This window comes from Orussus abietinus, unplaced genomic scaffold, assembly GCF_000612105.2.
Source record: "Orussus abietinus isolate OABI.00-Male unplaced genomic scaffold, Oabi_2.0 scaffold21, whole genome shotgun sequence".
NCBI classification, from domain to species: domain Eukaryota; kingdom Metazoa; phylum Arthropoda; class Insecta; order Hymenoptera; family Orussidae; genus Orussus; species Orussus abietinus.
Genome location: NW_019396018.1, coordinates 947,931 through 962,307, shown reverse-complemented (window position 1 = coordinate 962,307; position 14,377 = coordinate 947,931). Strand labels below are relative to the sequence as shown.

General features: G+C 47.6%; 2 protein-coding genes across 2 annotated transcripts in view; both read right to left on the bottom strand.

The window, feature by feature from the left end:
• Window positions 1–431: 431 nt before the first annotated feature.
• Window positions 432–7,730, bottom strand: LOC105697485. Its single transcript, XM_012420842.2, has 3 exons — window positions 7,724–7,730; window positions 4,021–7,457; window positions 432–3,253 (listed from the first exon to the last, which is right to left on the bottom strand). Exons 1-3 carry the CDS (start codon window positions 7,728–7,730, stop codon window positions 3,137–3,139), a joined length of 3,561 nt encoding a protein of 1,186 aa, XP_012276265.1. The 3' UTR covers window positions 432–3,136.
• LOC105697695 overlaps window positions 7,375–14,377 on the bottom strand; it is an 89,535-nt gene continuing 82,532 nt past the window's right edge. The window contains exons 9-18 of the mRNA XM_012421269.1: window positions 12,872–13,092; window positions 12,605–12,743; window positions 11,319–12,085; window positions 11,146–11,237; window positions 10,372–10,973; window positions 9,906–10,152; window positions 9,312–9,557; window positions 9,024–9,201; window positions 8,610–8,882; window positions 7,375–7,457 (exon numbers count right to left, since the gene is read on the bottom strand). Coding sequence (XP_012276692.1) covers window positions 8,618–8,882; window positions 9,024–9,201; window positions 9,312–9,557; window positions 9,906–10,152; window positions 10,372–10,973; window positions 11,146–11,237; window positions 11,319–12,085; window positions 12,605–12,743; window positions 12,872–13,092 — 2,757 coding nt within the window. The 3' untranslated portion in view covers window positions 7,375–7,457; window positions 8,610–8,617. The remainder of the gene's footprint in view (window positions 7,458–8,609; window positions 8,883–9,023; window positions 9,202–9,311; window positions 9,558–9,905; window positions 10,153–10,371; window positions 10,974–11,145; window positions 11,238–11,318; window positions 12,086–12,604; window positions 12,744–12,871; window positions 13,093–14,377) is intronic.

Genomic DNA, 14,377 nt, shown 5'->3' with positions numbered 1-14,377 from the left:
GTTTCGCGCCTCTATATGTACATATATATTTGGCGCGAAGCTCTATCAAGTTTCTTAATATGGTGAATAAAATTCGAGGAAATTTCAGGAGCCTGTACCGCCGCGAAGGGCGGAAATTAAATGGCAAGTTAATTGGCGGACTATTTAATAAAGAACCGCGGCGCGGCTTGCTCTTGGCAAGGAAAGGGCCGCAAAAGTGCCATCTATTCTCTGGCTGAGTTTGAGGGACGTACGCAAAAAATAAAATAAAATAAAATAAAATAAAATAGAGAAGCCCCGCGAGACGACGGTGTTCTCGTGCGAGAGCTTCCATTCAGCATCCCGGGGAGATCCGGAGGACGGGAGGGAACTTTTCGATAACTTGGGCTTCGAGGGCAGCCCGAGTTAGTTTTCCCGGTTTTGGGCTGGTGGAGACGGAAACTTTTTGTTTACAGGCCGAGTGCACCCCGACTACCGTCCGGGTACTTTTCGAAACGGGGACCTCCCTTCGTAAAAAGACAAACGAAATTACCGGCACGAGTTGCGACGCTGGTTTCGCGTTTCCGGAAATCCGGCTTTTCCGGTCCCGACTTTGCATACGGGGACGAAAACTGTGTCAAGGTGGGATATATCGCTGGGAACTTTCAACCCCCAGGACAATGCACGGTGCCTGCTGATTTGGCCAGCACGCGGGCGATCAGAAATTAAATAATAAATCCCTAGATGATTTTGTCGCTTGCCGAGACTCCGCCGGGTAGCCGAAATAAATGGAGGAAGAATTTAATTATCCACCTCAAACGCGGGGAATAATTAATGTTCAGCCTCTGGAATATGGTGCGTGGAAGTAACGCAGGAAAATTGGATTATTTTGCGCGGTCTCGTAAATTAACATCCGGGATAAAGTTGATGCCAGCTAAAATATGTGTATGAATTTTTCATGCCCTGGATTCTGACATTTACTTTGTATTTTAATTATTCAGAGTTTACCCCTTTACCCACTTTACGGGAATACTTCCACAAATAATTTAGAATTCATTTCCGTGCCCCGGGAATTTTTCCCTAGGTGGTAATAGTAGTTGGTATTTTTGGGGGATTTCTTTTTTTGGACGAGAGACCTTCGCCCTTCTGGGGAAAATCGTTCCAAGGATTCTCCGCAGTACGTCGGCGGATTTGGCAGCGGGCAACGCAGAGGACAAGATCTTCTCTATACAGCATAGAAAATAATAATTTATTCAGCAGTCAGCGGGGAAATGTATAAAGGTGTAGCGGATCGCAGCGATGTCGGCGAAAAATTAAACGCAGCCGTCAGTCGACTTCTAACGTGGTGGAAGCTCTCGTATGCGGTTAAAGAAAGCCGAAAAAAAATTGCGGCTCTACGTTCCGATAACGAGTTGTCACTACGATCGCGTATAAAACAATAACGATTGATCCGTGTTCGGTGTCAACACGATCTTGCGCACGATCCTCGAACGTCGTTGAGCGTTCCCTAGGGTTTTAGCCTCCAAAATTACTGTTTGTAGTAGTTTGCACTTAAGTGAAGCGCTCGAAGAGCTGACGAGAACTAAAGGCGTGCGAGTACTCCACCGTTTAAATCGCGAGTTCAATTTCAACTTCGAAGTGGAGCAGTTAATTTTAATGCTAAATGTATATTCTCCAAAGAATTCAATCTTCCGATCGGAAGTTACTTTCGAATGTTCCCTGATAACGTATACCTTTGTCGTATCTCAGAAAGAGGGTCGAAATATTCCCAGCGTTGGATATTAATTTTGAATTGAAAGCAGCCCTCGGAAATCTCGTCAATTATTACAAAAGCATTCCAGCGTTCGTCGCGTTTCGATGGAAAATTAAATTTTCCTAAATCCTCCGTTCCTCGTTACAAACGAAAGTGGTAACAACGCCTCGTACTCGCACGCCACCGATGCGACCTGTATAGGTACCTCGGTTTTTCAATTGAATACGCCGGTTAATGATCTCCTGGTTAATCTCCTATCTAAAGTAACGATATAAAATGTCCCACTATCAACGAAAAAAAGATTTCACGTCGCACCACTAATCGTCCCTCTGTAAGAACACGATTCACATGCACACACGCGCCGACCGCGCACGCATACTCGCCAAGCTTTCTGCAATTGCCTACGCGAGGACAACGCGATAACGTGATAACGACGACAACGAAGACAAAGTGCACTCGCCCCTGCACATTTTCGCCTCGGGATTGCACGTGTAAAGGAAACCACTAAGATCTACATTGCGTATTCTGCGAGCTACTTACAACACAGCAGCCTTACCAACGTAACTACTCTCCTCTCTAATTCTACTTATGCACTTACTTCCAGCCTACTCTCGATGCTTAATTACAATTACACGACACGTCGTGACGATATCCTCCCCAGTCGCCTTAAATCTTTACACGAATTCATCGCAGAGAAAAAGAAAAGGAAAGAGGAAACATCTTTACACGAACTGTTCGCAAAAAATCGTTACACGAAATCGTCACCGTAAATCCTTTACCAAGAGATCGTACCTCCTTGGCGAAACCTTCAGCGAAGCCGACTTCGACGGTACTTCAAGAAAGTCGACAACCTAAGTAACTAACGAAAGTACAACTTAACGTCGAAGCTTAAATTCTGACTTTTTACATGAGCATCGCGACATTTCCAGCCCTTAAAAAAGGAAGATCTCGAGTTAAGCGGGTCGGCCCTCGAGGTCGTGAAAAAATCGTAATTCGCACCTCTCCTCAAGATATGTACCATCGCGGGAATCCTTCTCGTTGTCGTAGCTTTATTATCGAACGACCGTAAGTGCGACCGAAACAATTGTCATCTACGACGCTTAAGTAGTCTTCGACCTCCTTAAGATACGATTAATAGACACCGTTTAGGAGATAACTGCCGATCGCGGTGATCGGCAGGTGCATCCGGTCGCGAGGACCCGTGCAGCTTCTCATTCCGTCATTACAACCGACTAATCACGATCAGCTGGTTAAATTACTTTTCCGAGCCTCGTGACGCCGGTGCTAGGAAGAGGAAGACACCGACTTTCGTCGGGGAACTTTCTTCCGGGAAGTTCCCCGAGTTCTCAGCCTGCAATTTCGAGTTTCGGGGAAGGGTTTTAATCAACCGGATCTAGGAAATTGGTTGCAACAACTACGCGTGGTCTACACCGTACAGTAAAAAACGACTCGCTGATCGACGTACGAAACCGAGGACGGGGGAAGAGAACGAGCGATACCTGATATCGAGTGATTCTCCTTGGCCGCCGATGTTTCTCCAGTCTGAAAATGAAAAGATTCTTCCATTAATCTTTCATGAATATCAGGTAAAAGATCAGATTTTCTAGGTTTTCGATCCGATCTAGAGGTATCTTCCCGACTAATTTTTTTTAAATATAATTCTATATGTAATTTATAGGAACACCTGCGACCTCTCGGAGTGCCTTAATTTACTCGAAACGATTACGAGCCATATTAGAATCTATCACCCAGTCGTCAGTTCCGGTTTGGGGAGAACTAAACTTCTCGTTACGTGGTAGTTAAACTTCAGCTGATAAAACCAGGTTTCGGATAATTGCGTTAAACTTTGCCACTGACTGGATTCATTAGATCCCATTCCCTCGAGAATTAATGTCAACGCCATCAAAGGGGTGTTTGCAGCGAATTCAACACGCAATAAAATCACGTTACGAGCTTTTCAAATCATGAAACTCGGGAAGAAAATTACGAAATTACGAAACCAAGTAAAAAAGCAAAAGAACGAAAGGAGGAAGAAAATTAAATCTCCCAGGATATAAATCCCGCGCGTTGCAGCTGCTGTCTCATTTATACACACATTAATCCGTAACACGAGTCCGCACGGAACCATCTCTAAAGAATATCAACGCTGCTCCAATATTCATTTTATTCCGAACGATACAAATATTTTTTTTTTTTTTTTTTTCAGATCCAAGTCAAAGCCGAAGGGATCTAACGACGAGGACCAACGAAAAGACATCTATCCACGGCAACGCCGTTTGAAACCGACAAACGTCGGAAGCCACACCAACCTGATCGATTTTCTCCTCCATCGGCGGATCGGGGCAGTGTTCAACCTTGATCCTCGGTGGAGGGACCCTGAGAAGTAGCAAAGTCTCGTCCTTTCCACCCTCGGGATCCGTATTATCCCCCGATGGCCTTTCCGGGGCCCTCCTCTTCGCCCTCGGTTTGGTACCTCCCTCAGGGGATGCCTCCTGGTCCACCTCAGGTGTAGACCGTCCCATTACGGTGCACCCACTGCGAAATTGCACGCTCTTCTTGCTGTCGCTCCTTCGAGGAGCCGAAGAGGTTTTGCATCCGGTCAAGGACCGATTTTCGAGCAAGGAGACGAAGGGATCGGTCCCCAGGTGGACGAGGTGTCTCGCGACCACCGTGTACGAGATGTCGTTGTCTATCCTCCTGGCACTGGTGTCCGGGGGAACCTGGTCCATCGGACCGGCATCACCAGGAAGATGCACTTGGCGTGCAGACTTGTCTCTCTCCGGCGCGAACGGTCCCACGGGTCTAGTCCTTCCGGTACGTTCAAGTGGGTCCCTAGCTACCGGGTTGCTACCGATACTTTTAGAATAGCTGCTCGTCTCGTAGTACTCGACGAAGCTCCTAACGCTACCGGGGGCTATCGATACATCGGCACGGGATTGGTCGGAACTTACGGCTACGGGGGTTGCGGCGTTATTGTCGTTATTATTACATCGGATTACAGGAGTTCCCCTAGCTATGGCACACTGCTGGCGGCCATCGATCGTGCCGGCCGGAGGCGCGGCGGCGGCCATCTTGGAGAACCGTCCGCAGGACGCTCCCTGGAGGTCGCCGATACCGGCGTTTTCCTGCCGCCCCTCGTCCTCGAGGGTAATTTCCGAGTCCTCGGAGGTACCGACCCCACCAGGCCTCCACATCGACACGATCGGTGCTTCGCTCTGACTATGGTTAACAACGGCCTCCTCTAAGTTACTATCTACATCCCTATCTTTCCGCCCGGGCGGCGCACAACCTGAACCGTCCTCGCGCCCTTCGGGTACCGGTCTTAATCGGATCGCACTAAATTTACATAACAGCTCGTTCAGGACGTCGCTTTTCGCCTCGCCGGCGCTCTTCTTGCGCCCCGAAGCGAGCCCATCCGCGTTTGGCTTCGGACCAACACCGACTGGTTCCGCGCTTAAGCCCGCCTCGTCGGATTTCTTCGGGGAAACCTTCTTGGTGGCTTCCGGGGTGGGGACAGGGTCGGCGGGTCTCGGACCCGGTGCTTCGATTTTCTCCTTCGCTCCTCCACCTTCCCACGGGACGCCCGAACGAGCTCGAGTGGCCGGCTTCGGGTGCGCCGCGATCACCTCGCAGGATGCCGAAGAGACCCACGGGTCGTCCAAGGACTCGTCCTCCAACATGTTCTCCAGGAAGAAGTTGCGACGCACGTTCACCGGGACCCCGTTTTCCAAGGTTTCGGTCATCTTTTTCGGGCCTTCTTCTACATCTTTTGGAAGCTCGAGGGGGAACGGGGTTGGTCGCTTCTCGTGGCTCTCTTCGGCCTCTTTAAAGTCGGCTGGAATTCTTTTCTTCGCTTTGGCGTTCTCGCTGGTTGGTTCCGGCGCTCCTTTCTCCTCGGATATCTCTCCTGGGTGCTTTTCCTCATCGCCCCAAACGCTCGTGCCAGGTTGTCGCGCTCTCCGTTGCACAATACGGGGATTCATGAGAGGTGGAACGCTATTAATATTGTCATCCATTTCGCTCTCGTCAGCCGCTGATTCGAAACTTTCCGTATCATCGGTATTTATAAAATCGCGCAATGATTCGCTGATAAAAATTGTCCTCTTCTTCACTTCCGGGTTCTTGTGTTCGACTGGTTTTACAAGGCAAGGTGGTTCATTTTCTTGCGGTTCGTCTTTGAAGAGTTTGGGAGTCGGTATCTTATGAACAATGGAATAGTCGATGTCTTTCTCTTTCCTGCTATTATTATCATCTATAGAGACATCTTTACTCGTTACGTATTCAAGAATTCCTGTTTGATTTACTTGCGACTCGTCTTGACGCGTGCTATTCTCACATTTCATCAAATTTATTGTGTTTAAACCTGTTAAAAGGCCAACATTGCCAGTATATAACACTCCAACATTTTCAAACGAGGGATTCGAAGCGCTCGTATCTATTTCATCGTCATTCGTTAAAATTACTGGCGTAGCTACTACACAAGCTTCAACAATTGTCTCGTCAATGTGTTTAAAAGATACCAAAGTCGCGTCATTGTCGCGAGATCGTTTGCGATTCTTGAGATCATTTTTACTAGGTGATAATTCAGATTCTACTATCTGGTCTCCAAGGTACTTTTTCTCATCCTCCAGTTCCGTTGGCTTATCAAAAGGAACGTCATGAAAATCATCGGTTCTCTGGACCATAGAGGATTCGCAGCTATTCTTTTTCTCCTCGTGCAAAGAGGAGTGAAAAATTTCTACCAATTTCGGAGGTTCATAATACGCCTGCGCGTCATCCCCGCCATCGGTACGGATGGATTCGACATTTTGAAGACTATCCGAGATTCTGTTTTCCCAATCGGTTTCGTCGGGAGTCGACGAGCTGGGAGATTCGATGACGAATCTGACCCTGGTAGCGGAATGACTGGTGGATATGCTCTCGGCGTCGTTACTATCGAAGACCTCGTCACTAAATAAGGTCGAAGGAGGTTGCTTCCTCGGCAACCTCTTCCCTCTGTCGATATAATCCTCAAAGATGTACCGATTCGCCTCGATCTCTCCGGGAAATTCGCAACTCTCGAAGGAGACGTTCCAACTATTAAGACACTTTTCGAAAGGTACGTTCGTGGTGGTCACCCTGAAGCAGACGTCTTCGTCTTCGCAGTCCAGAGACTGTTCCAGAAATGCGATCAGCGAGCGATCCCTCGATGGCTCCACTTCGTTCCGCAAATGGGATCCATTTGACTCTTCCTTCGGCATCGAGTCCGCCATCACTTCCTGGAAATCCTGAAGAGTGAAGAAGAGCGGCGGATATTTGTTCACAGCTGATCTGCTCCCGGAAACGGCGAATCCCATATCGTGACCCCAGTTCCGTGGCGTGGCAGTGTCAAGTGTCTCCAAAGATGGTTTCATATGATTTTCCTGGGTCGTTTCCGAGCTAGCTGGCGGAATGGCGTCATCGAAGACCTCCGGAGATGGCGTTTCCACGGTTTCGAAATTTTCCCCGATCCGGCCGGGACGAGCCTGGAAATTGCTTTCCGTCCCGTTGGACGTCGATTTCTCCGATGTAATTGAATGCGAACGATAGTCGCTCGTTGGAGGTGGGTCCCTCCCTCCGGGGGTCTGAGAAGGCGGAGGTGGCGGAGGTAAACGCGGTTTCCGCTCCGGTTTGGACACCGGCTCCAAAGTAGATTCCACTCTTGGCACTGTCTTGCTTTTTCGCTTTTTACGCCGGGGAGGCACTGGCGGGGTGGCCGCGATCTCCTCTGAAAGGAAACATACGAGAATTTTACTTTACCAAAGAATGCCCCGAATAAACTGTCACCGAAGAAATCACCTCGCTGCGCATTGCGCGGCCCTATTCTTCTGCCCCTTTTCTGCTACCCTCGGAAAAGCGCGCAGTACATTAAATACCCCAGATGTATCAAATACGTCTTCTATACATTTAAAACACCAACGACACATTGAGGTATTAACTCCCTTTCCAAAAAACGACGTTGACATCAATTTCTGTACGTAACGCCGCACTCACTTTTCATCATGGCGCGAAGATCGAATTTTTCAGGCACAACTGATAGCACGCGATTTTTTTTTTCTCGCAGCAAAATACACGGCCGGCCACAGGGGTAGGCCGTCCGTGAGGTACTAAGGTGATTCCTTAGGAATGTCATCCAATCTCTGCTAAGTTCCTCCCACACGGTCAATAATGATGACTTCCGAGACCTCGTGGCTACCTCGACCACGGTTATCGATTTCAATCACCAAGGGAGGCATGCATGGACGTCGCCAAGGACATTTGCAACTCAAACGCCGCTTTGAATAAAAACATAGAAATTATTTGCCGACTCTAAATAATTCTGAAATTTCTCTGTACAGTGTACCCTGTCTCTACTTTGAATTCCAAATTAAATCTGAATACTTATTCGTTGACTCTATTAAAATTCGATACTTTTGTCAGGAATGCGTAAGGGAGAAGTACACCTATAAGAGGCGTAGATTCTCACAATGGTCAATAATTTCCAAATTTGGGAGTAACTAGCGCCGTAATTCACGAAACAGATATGAAGTTCGATCGTCTTCGCGGTTCGAATCTCCAGTTGGTCTGTTCAATAGTTCCCCGCAGATACTCGAAATGCCGAAGTGGGTCAATCTGATTAAATCTAATTAATGGGGTTAATTGCTCGTCCCCCGTTTTATAGGAAAATCAAACGGTCCGAAATTGTAGTCTCATTTAATAATATCTGGTAGTTGGTAGAAGTGGCAAATGAAGTCACTTCGTTGCTCCGGGAAGGGCTTCGCTAAATGGATGAGAGTAATTGGATCAGTGATTGGAGCTCCTGTTTTCGAGTCTCGGTGGCCTTTCTCCGCGTCCGAAAGGACATTTTCCTCTCAAGAAAGATAAAAAGGAGAGTACCTACCTTATCACCTAAATAAAAACTTGACGACTCGTTCGGCTGAGATCAAAGTCCTCGATGCTGAGGAGCATACTGGCGGAGTTGAAGCCGTTCGTGTCGACCACTTCCGTTGTGTACAAACTGTTTGCATTGTGGTTGTCCATTGCACTGGAAGCTGCGCTGCTGTATGCACTCGATGTATTTTGTACAGACGCCACGTCCGCCGTTTTCTGGGCCAACCACTTCGTGGTCATACTTGAAGTCTCAGCTTCGGACGAGACGTCGAATCTGATGTCTCTGGAAGGATCATAATTACCCGTTGCAAATGTCCAAAAGATTCAGCAAATAGAGCGATAACGACGTGTTAAACAATTCAAGTAGTGGTTCTAAATCTCAATTGTATTTGATACGCAGTCCGCCATTTTGGAGAACACTTACTGCATGTAATTCCTGTCGACGCTCGCAAGTTTTTCGTTTTGTCTCAGGTCGTACTTTCGATTCGTTATTTGTGAGAGGACCAGCTCCACCATTTCCGGCGAGTTCTGCAGCATCTTCAGAGCCTCTTCGTATCTAAAATTCAGCAAGCTTTGGCCGTTTATAGCCACGATTCGGTCACCTGAATTATGAAAAGAAATTTTTACCCGGGTTAAAATCCATGGGGAAGGAAGTTTGCATCGACTGCCAATAAAGGACAAAATTGGGAGATATAGAGGCGAATGTCTGTACCCTTGTTCACGTTTCCTGCCATATCGGCTGATCCACCGACCGAAACTGCCTGGACGTAGACTCCACCATCGTTACCCTCCGTCACTTGCAACCCTATGCTACCCCCGTGTCCTCTCTCTAGTTTTATGGTGTGCAGAATCCTCTCTTCGGCAAAGGACAGCTCCTCCAACCTCGCGGCTAGCGACGAGGACATGGTCTCGTCATCCGGGACTCGGAAGGTCTCGTCATTCGTCCTGATATCCGTATCTGCATTCAAAAACACAAAAAGATCAAGTTACATTAATATAAGAAAAGAAAAAACATATAAAATCAAGATTTCTATTTTAAGTGAAATTCCCATAAATAATCAGAAACTGCCCAACTCCGTCATTGAAGTCTAAGAATCCAGAGAATTAGTAAAAAAAAAAAGTTAACTAAACGACGTCACAGTCGGTACGTTGTTCTCGGGCGATAAGAAGGTCCTTTAGCACTTCGTTCATGAAAATTGTTTTATAAATCGTTTCGGCTATTTTGGATTTCTGAATTCGGGTGGACTTTTACTGAATTTCGTGAATCTTGATCGTAATTATTGCGAGAAGTACGTGATTTACTGACTGAGAACGTATGCCTCGGGCATGGGGGACTCCGTTGATCTCGCGGAAGCGGATCTCAGGGAGGATGCTGTGTCCGACTTGAGAGACATCGATTCCAGGTCGTCGGCAAGGGCGAGATCCCTCTGAACGAGGGAACTGTAGATGGCCCGAGTTCCCATTTTGACGCCTAGTCGGCGTGGCAGGCTAGGGGTGCGAAATCCACTGGATTGCCTCGGCGAACCGTAATTCGGTAAACTAGATGTCTTCACCTATAAAATGGAATTAATTGAATATTAAGCGAGAGCTAATTCCATCCGGCATGGCGGCTGAGTCAGCAAATCGGATTACGCCCGGCGTGCTTCATTCACGGGACTATTATCACGATGCCAAGTGCATTAAAAAAAGTCCTCAACACGGTTTTCTTTTGCTCAGCACTCTGGAGTAACCTGAACAGCGCCAATTAATTTGCACCGATTAAAATCGATTACCTTGTGGAGCGCCTTTTTCGCGTCCATGACGTCCCACACCTCTTCGGGAACGGGGAAGTCATTTTTCTTTGGTAGTCCACTTTTGTTAATAGCTGCATACAGCTCTTCGGGTTTCTCCGTCTTTACGCTCAGACAGTCTTCACTGAGCGATGATGGTTTGGGAACCGAATAAGCGCTCTCTTTTTCCCTAAAATCAAGCTTTGGACGACTGTAAAGCTCGTCGCCTTCGAATACCTTCTCAGGTTCTTGTTGCTCCACGGCTAGGTCTGCCCTTGCGATCATTCCTCTATCGAACTCGTCTTCGGTGTCTCTAGATTCTCCTTCGGGTTCTAACCTCGCGTTCACTTGTGCGTAAAGAGCATCGTCTTCGGGGGTGTAGCAGACGGGCTCGTGAACAGGTGTACTGTTGCAATTCGGGAGCTGATTCGAGTCCTTCTGGGGATTCTCGTTCTCTTTGTTCTGGAACTCCTCCAGCTGCATGGTGCACTTCAAGTTCCTCTGCTTCTTCACGGAGTTCGCTATGGATATCTTAGTCTTTCCGTTGTCCGGCTTCAGTTTGGGGGGCGGCGAGTTCGGCTCGACGATCAGGGGCACTCCAAAATCTGAAAGAAAAATCCAGACGTTATCGGGCAACCGTTGATCCCCTCTTCTGGATCGTCTTCGACTCTCCTCCAAGTTCGCCCGACCCGACGAAACCAGACGAGGCTGCGATTTAAACTACTTAGGACTCGGGCCCGGACCCAGTGACATAATCTGCAGGAGGAAGAGACGTGCCTGTCGCTAATCCCTGAAGCGAGGTGAGCTCCGAGCGAAGTTTCAGGAAGAACTGATGATGCAGCGAGGTGAGCTTGAAGGCAAAGTAGGACCTAAAACAAACAATCCCCTCTGAGACCCTCAGGAACCCATCGATTGAACCCTTCTTCGACATCGACGGGACCTCCACTTACTTCCTGTGATCCATTCTGAGCTTGAACTTGCAGCGCTTGCCGTTCAGTCTGCTGTATATCACCAGGCAACTCTTGTTGTAGCTCAGGGTCTGAATGTCCCTCCACTGAAACCTGGCCAGCTCGACTCGTTCCCTGGGTCGACCTCCTCGGTCCAACAGCTTCAGTCCTTGGGCATGAATGGCCAACCACACGTTACTCTCCGTCTTCTTCGACTTGCAGGTCCTGTTGTTGCTTCCTCTGTTATTATTGTTGGGCTCCGTCCTGGATACCCTCAGAGGACTCTTAGGTTTCGAGTACACGCCGTCGTTCAGACTCCCACTCTTTGGCGACTTCATCTTCTGCTCGTCACCAAAGGGAACCGGTTGCAGATTCTCCCTGGAGCCGAATTTCGGAAATTCTATCCTCCCATAGACGGGATATTCGGAAGACCTCTCCAGCTCGTAGATGTTGTTTGGTTCCGCGTACAGCCTATCGGTCTCCAGGTTCTCCTGGTTCTTCCTCTGCTGGGAGACGATCTTGCCCAGCTCCTTCGTGTCTATCGTCGCGATGTAGTAATGCGATCCGTAGTCCGGCAATGCTTGGGCGTGGACTATGAACATCTCTTCAGCCTTGTTGGCGTCTAGTCCTCTCCTGTCCCGATGGGCTTGATGAAGACGCATCTTGAGCGCCTCCGCTTCTCCAGGGAGTTGCAGCTGTGTTTGGTCAACCAGGATCAAGGACTCCGGGATGTAATGCTCCAGCAGGAAGTAATCCCCGCGACCGTGCTCCTGGAATTAATTACGCGCAGATTAAGATTAAGATTATGGTTCGGTCCATCTTGAGAGGGAATATTAAGAGAAGTCTCGCTGAGCGATCGGCGCGATTTGTTGTCGGGATTTTGGACCACCTGCTCCGTTATAAATTGGGTCTCGCCTGGATCGCCTGATGGATCTATTTTGTCATTGTGTATTTACTGCACCCCACGTTCGTTCTGTCAATATCTGCGACATTAATTATCAACCGTCCGCGGATGAAACTCTGGGGGCTGCTGCAGCTTTGGCGACAGCTTGCGAAATGCAGATAATGCCACGTGAGCTATTCTTCGATTTGAATTTCATTATTCGATTAATACCTACGAGCTGAATAAATGTCCGCATAGTCGCATCCTACTTCCAATTTCCTCCGCGATTTAAGTTACTCTGATTAAATTATTAGGAACCTCAGGGAAATCTGACTGATGCCTCACAGGCGGAAATTTTGGTCGGGGTTTACGTTGCGTAAGGTAATTGCATTATTTAGGTGCTTACGTTTACGCTGTAGTTGCCAAATTCTGCCTGAAGAGCAAGGCCAGTCAAGTTGATCAGCTGAGCCAAAGAGCACACCAGCTGCTGCTCCAAAATGCACCGACGGATTTGTAGGTACAGCAGGTGCTTCGAAATCCAGCTTCTATTGGGAATTACAGAAGAAAGAATGATTAAATATGATTAAACCACGAATGGATATTTAATTGGACGGAAAGACAACTTTCGGCGAGCTATAAAATATCTTAAAGTATCCAGAAACTCAGCAATTACCTGATTCCACGCAAAGAAGGTAAAAAGAATCGTAGCCTTAAGTAGAGCATAAAACTAGTTGGGAGCCCCAGCAGACCTTTGCTCTTCACGCTGTTCAACCAGCCCGGAGGTGCCACCTTGTTCAACTTCGTGTCAGGAGGTAAAATGGCAAAATCACCGGCCAAAAGTGCCGCCAATCCTAGAGTAAAGTTCTCGTCGAGTTCTTCCGTCTGGACGATCGCCTGAAACGAGATCAATGACTTTTTCAGAGATCCTAATAACTGACCATCCCTATTTCGAGCACTCGCTCGGCACGAGTTTAACGATTTAACGGCAATAATGAGCAACATGTTCCGAAGATATTCCTTCTCTTGGCCCGACTTCCATCTTGATCCCGGTATTTAAATCAAAATCCGACTTCACAAGTAATCAGAAATTCTCCTGAGAGCGGAAACTAAAGTTCACCCGCTTAACTGACTTTTCCGAGCCCTTCCTAAACTTACCCCGAAGTTAGCGGTATCTGAGTCATCCTCTTCAGGAAGACAATTATAATATCCCAAGTTTTTTGAGGCACCCTGGAATTGAACGTCCGAATGGACGGTCGATAAGGGGCATCGAAACCGGCCCTCGAATTATTTGACCAACCCGTGCAATTAAAGTTTCGACGTTTCCCGGAGTACTTAGCGAATAATTGCAGCAAACTCTGTACCGAGGGGCACCTCGATAGTTTCGAAGACTCATGACTGTTCATGATTTCTTCTAACTACTTCAGGTGTGCGAATGTACCTTGTTTAACCTTTTAGTGGTCAAGTGCAATTAGCGAGCAATTTTTAAGCGAGTACTGACAACCCGTGGGTATTAATATTCGACTTTAATCCGAAATTGATATTCTATACAAAATTAAAGCCAGCACCGTATAACCATTTTATGAATGATTAATTATATTAAAGCATACCAATGCGATAAGGGGTGCTGCACAATTAACCCGAAAATAATTATCAGTGGAGCATCTCGCGCTAAAGTGCTTCGAGAACTTGAATTGGAATTATTTAGGTCATCGTTCGGGTATGAAACTTTCATAAATTCAGGAAATATTTAATGGAACCCCCGCAAACCGGCGATTCTTATCAGTAACTTCTTCTCTCCAACCTTCCTCCTTTCTACCCTCTTAAAAAGTCATCTTTTCTTTTCCCGGGATTTTGTTAAATACTCGAAGAGAGCACTTGCATCACTTGGCGCCTTATCGATTGGTCGTAAATAGTGATTAGTTCTGGCAAGGGGCCAAAAGTTCAGCGAGTCCTCGATGGGAGTCGGGATTTGTGAGATCGTAAACAACTGCATCTTGACCCGACCGACTTTGTGCATTTTCGGTGCCCGAAAACCAAGGAAGCGCACCAATTGCATCCGCGCCGGTGCACTCGGCCATATTATGCCTACGCAGCCGAATAAGTTCGGAAATGCACCGACCTCGGGGATTCCGCCGGCCGATTGAAAATTTCTCGCCGTGATAATTGCCCGATGAATTGG